Below are 4,640 nucleotides of genomic sequence, written 5' to 3' on the forward strand. Positions count from 1 at the left end.
ATCCCAGGGAGGTGAGGCCGAAGTGGAACTTCATTGTTCACGGGACACTCTCCAGAAGAGCCCGTTGGTCGCGCCTGCGCGACGTGTGCTCTTTGTGCCCGGCTGCAGCAAGCGGCTTGTTTGTGTCTTGCGGGGGGCGGGGCCGAGGGCGTGGCCTGGCAGGCGCCTTCGGACTGGGCAGCCGCAGGGAGGTGGGCGGGCCCGGGGCGGGGCCTCGGCTAACAACACTCGCAGCGGCGGCCCGGGCTATTTGTTGCTGCGCTGCCTCGCCCGAGTCATGGTCCTTGCTCCGACTCTCCCAGCAGCAGCAGCAGCCGCCGCCGGCACCCCGTGACGCCCGCTTCCAGTCGTCTGCCGAGTCCCACGCCTCGCCGCGCTATGACCGTCGTCTCCGTCCCGCAGCGAGAGCTCGCTCTGGGCGGCCGCCTAGCGCCGCTCGGCTTCCTCGGGGCCCTCCCGATGGTGAGCCCGGCCCCGCCGCCCTTGCCGCGCCTTCCGGACCCGCGCGCGCTGCCTCCCACCCTCTTCCTGCCGCACTTCCTCGAGGGAGACGGCCCGTGCCTGGCCCCCGCGCCTCGCACCGCTGCGCCGTCCGGCTGCAGCCCGGCCCCGGCGGCTGCCCCGCGGGCGGCGCCCAAGAAGCGGCGGAAGAAGAAGGTGCGGACCAGCCCGGCCGGACAGCTCCCCAGCCGCTTCCACCAGTTCCAGCAGCACCGGCCGAGCCTGGAAGGCGGCCACAGTCCGACCCCGGGGCCGACCGCGGCGCCGGAGGAGCGGGGCCCGACGGCCACAGCCCTGCTACACCGACAACCCCCGCTCGCCAAGGAGGTAGGGCCGGTGGGGGCGGGGCGGCTGTTTACTCGGGAGGGAAGTTTCCGTGACGCTCGCTGGAGTCGCGGAGCGGAAGCGGGCGGTGGGTGGGGGGGGCGGGGGAGAAGGGGGCTGGGCGGCTGCGCTGGCGCCGCCCATTGGCTCCGAAGCCAGCCAATAGAAGCAGCGGCTGCGGCCCAGCAACAGCCCGCATTTAGAAGGCTGGCGGCGTTCCAGGGGGTTTCGGCGTTCGGGGCTCACGGGCTCTCGGAGGGCTGACGTCAGCCCGCTACGTGCGGCGCTCTGGGGCGCTCATGAAGGCGGTGCTGGGTGGGGGCGGAGGCGCAGGCGCGGTGCCCATTGGGGCACCCTGGCCGAACCCACGCGCGGCCGGACCCGCGGAGTCGGACCCGGGGTTTTGGAAGTTGGCAGGAGCGTTTGCATTCAGACGCCCGACTCGAATGTTTCCCAGCCCCAGTGCTGCGAGCGGTGCAGGCGATCACGAGCCTGCCTCTGGCGGGGCTTCTAAGTGGTGTCCAAAATGAGTTTTAGAAGTTATCAGATGAACCATGCCAATTCAGTGATTTGAATGATACGGATAAAATTTCGTCGGGGTTAGAGGAATTTGAGAGTAGTCTTAGTTTAAAAAACAACAACAAACCTTTTCATACAGTTTGAAGGATTGGTTCTCATTTATAATGACCCCAAACCAGTCTTTGTACTAGAATTTGTGCTTGATCAGGGTTTGCCCATGGAGGGGAATCAAAACTTAGGTTCTAAGGGTATTTATTTATGTACTTACTTATTATTATAGTTTCAGTTTTTCAGGCAGGCGCTTACGTAATCTGTATTGTCTTAGAAAACTCACTGTGCAGCTGAGAATAACAGATATCTTAACCCCCACCCCACCCCAGTTCTGCGATTACTGTGCATCACGCCTGCTAAGATTTCTTGTGTATTAATCTAAAAGACTTGGCCGAAGATTTTATTCTTCAAAGGCAGTATTGAAAGGGGAAGCTGTGCTACCCTTAGCTACTCACCGATGGGTGACCTTGTACTTAGCTTTCCGGTTTCTGTGTAACGTTGCAGGTACCAAGGGATCTAATGGTAGAAGTTTTCATTTGATGCAGATTTCTCTAGGTTCCACTTTTGGTTAGGAAAGTTACTACAGTGTGCAAAATGTTTTAGTTACCTTTGTTGGTGGCTGAGTTGGAGGTTACAAGATTAACCAAGCAGTTCATGCTGGCCTGAACTTCTGCTTCTTTGTGCCTTACAGGCCTTTTGGCTGGGCCTAAAGGCTTTTCATGAAATTGTTGAACCTGAAAGGCACACAAGGTAAATTTTTCTTTTGTTTGTTTTGAGACAGGGTTTCTCTGTGTAACAGCTCTGGCTGTCTTGGAACTCACTTTGTAGACCAGGCTGGCCTTGAACTCACAGAGATCTGCCTGCACTTCCACTACCAGGCCAGGAACATTTTTTTATCCCGCAAGTAACTCTTGCTTACAGTTAGAAAAGTTGGACATGGTTGCCTTGAATTTTTTAAGTTGGATGTTTTACTTTATATGCATTCCGGTAACAGCATTGAGTTCATGTTTTCAGTAGCAATATAAGAGGCATGTGTAATTGGAAACCTGGTAGCTAGCATATACTTTGTCGAAACTGGATTCAATTCTAGAGGAATTGAGAAGAAATATGTAAAATATATGCTATAAAGATAACTTTCAAACTATTCACTATTGTGTTCCTTTGTAGGTGTTAAAATCAAAGATGGGAAAATCGGAGAAAACTGTCCTTCCCCACGGCCAGCTTGTACATGGTATACACTTGTGTGAACAACCAAAGATAAACAGACAGAAAAGCAAATTTAACTTGCCACTAACCAAGATCACCTCTGCAAAAAGGAATGAAAATGACTTTTGGCAGGACTCTGCTTCCCCCAATAGAATGCAGAAGCAGGAAAAAAAGCCTTTTAAAAATACTGAGAACATTAAAAGTAACCATTTGAAGAAATCAGCATTTCTGACAGAAGTTAGCCAAAAGGAAAATTACGCGGGAGCAAAGTTTAGTGACCCACCTTCCCCTAGTGTTCTTCCAAAGCCTCCGAGTCACTGGATGGGAAACACTGCTGAAAATCCCAGCCACAGCCGGGAGCTCATGGCAGTGCATCTGAAAACGCTCCTCAAAGTTCAGACGTAGATTTTAGTTTTCAATATGTATGTTAAACATAGATTTTTTTCCCACATCCTTGGACTCTAAACGGAAATGGATACAACGCTGGAAACTTGCCATGTTGGAGCATAACGACAGGAGATGAGCTTAAGTCACACACAAGAAACTTGTATTATATTTTATATTTTGTAAATACTGTATACCATGTATTATGTGTATATTGTTCATACTTGAGAGGTACATTATAGTTTTGTTATGAAAGTATGTATTTTGCCCTGCAGATGTGGTGGGTGTTTTGTATATATACAGTGGAGATATTTCAAGTGGGTGCTTACGGCACGTGGAAGACTGTTCGCATAGGTACATAAAGTTTTTTAAGAACAGCTCTCAAATCTCAAAAGTGAAGACCTAAATGTGAAACAATTTACTATGTACTACTGAAAGTTAGATCTGGCACAATCACTGTAAACATGGACTTCGTCTGTGTTTCTCTAAATTGACTTGCCTTTTAATCTGTAATTGCTAGAAAATTTCTTGTTTTTACCAAACTTGATTTCTGGATATCAATATATAGCCATTATTGAGATTTAAAACTCCTCAAATTTTAAATGCCAACAAAATTGGTTGTAATCAAATTTTAAATCAATAATAATTTGGCCTCCCCCCTTTTAAGCTAGTCCTGGCTTTTTGTGTATGACTGCCGACTTGAATGAGTGTGTGAGCAGGTGACTGTGTGTGATTGGACTTGGAAGATTTTACTGTCTTTGTCACTATGTTAAAATACCAGTCTTGCTACAAAATTTAAATGTGACCAATAATCTAACCTACCTCTGAGAGCAAGAACTTCCCGTCTTAGAAATAGAAAAGGAAAACTGGTTATAAAAATACAGGGAATTAGGACAAGCTGTGGAGTTCAGGTAACCTGGAACTTGGGATTCTTCTGCCTCTGCCTCTCCTGTGCTGGGATTACTGGCATACCCCACCTCCCCTGGTTGAGGTAGTGCCAGGGATCAAACTCAGCTTTGTGGATTGATCTAGGCCAGCAGGCATCCTTTCAGAAGACTCTATCCCTAATCTAGAATACATAGGTTTTCATTTTTATTTTGACTTTTTTTTTTTTTTTGAGTTTTCCAAAGTGTTCTTGAACTTGTCTAGTAGTCCAGCAGGCCTGAAACTTGTAGTCTTTTTGCCTGGGCCTCCTGAGGACCTGGGTTACAGGCAAGGTTCTACAACTGACTTAGAATTTACTTTCATATAGGAACTATTAACTGCTTGGCTTATATGCTTTTTAAACATTTTTATTTAACGATTAATTTTTAATTACCTGCATGTGAGTGTAGTGTCCTTGGAGGCTGGAGAAATTGGATCTCTGAAGTTCAAGTTACAGATGGCTGTGGGCTGTGAGTGCTGGGAAGTGAACTCAGAAGAGAAGTGTGTTTAACCGCAGAGCTCTCGCCTGTCCTGCATTTTTCATTGAGAAAATACTACAAGGGATGGGGAAATGGCTCAGGGTAAAGGAGCTTGCCACGAAAGCCTGATCCTGAAACTCAAAAGGTGGAAGAAGAGAAGTGACTCCACCACTTGGCCTTTGAGGTCTACTTGTGTACTGTGGCACACATAGTTGTTAAAGTGTTTGATGGAGACTTTGGAATTTAAAGCTT

General features: G+C 48.8%; 1 protein-coding gene across 1 annotated transcript; it reads left to right on the top strand.

Annotated features, from left to right (window-relative positions):
- Positions 1 to 237: 237 nt before the first annotated feature.
- Pnrc1 (proline rich nuclear receptor coactivator 1) lies at positions 238 to 3,651 on the top strand. Its single transcript, XM_041667644.1, has 2 exons — positions 238 to 828; positions 2,563 to 3,651. The coding sequence occupies exons 1-2, from the start codon at positions 379 to 381 to the stop codon at positions 3,004 to 3,006; spliced, it is 894 nt and encodes a 297-aa protein (XP_041523578.1). The 5' UTR covers positions 238 to 378; the 3' UTR covers positions 3,007 to 3,651.
- The last annotated feature ends 989 nt before the right edge of the window (positions 3,652 to 4,640 follow it).

The sequence above is a fragment of the Microtus oregoni genome, unplaced genomic scaffold (genome assembly GCF_018167655.1).
Source record: "Microtus oregoni isolate MIOR12 unplaced genomic scaffold, Mior012 000017F_ref0000208, whole genome shotgun sequence".
NCBI lineage: Eukaryota > Metazoa > Chordata > Mammalia > Rodentia > Cricetidae > Microtus > Microtus oregoni.

What these genes read in the sequence shown, in the direction of transcription:
- Pnrc1 (XM_041667644.1), top strand. Translation starts at nt 379, where the DNA reads ATGACCGTCGTCTCCGTCCCGCAGCGAGAGCTCGCTCTGGGCGGCCGC. An exon ending in AACCCCCGCTCGCCAAGGAG is followed by an intron (nt 829 to 2,562) that starts GTAGGGCCGGTG and finishes GTTCCTTTGTAG; the next exon opens with GTGTTAAAATCAAAGATGGG.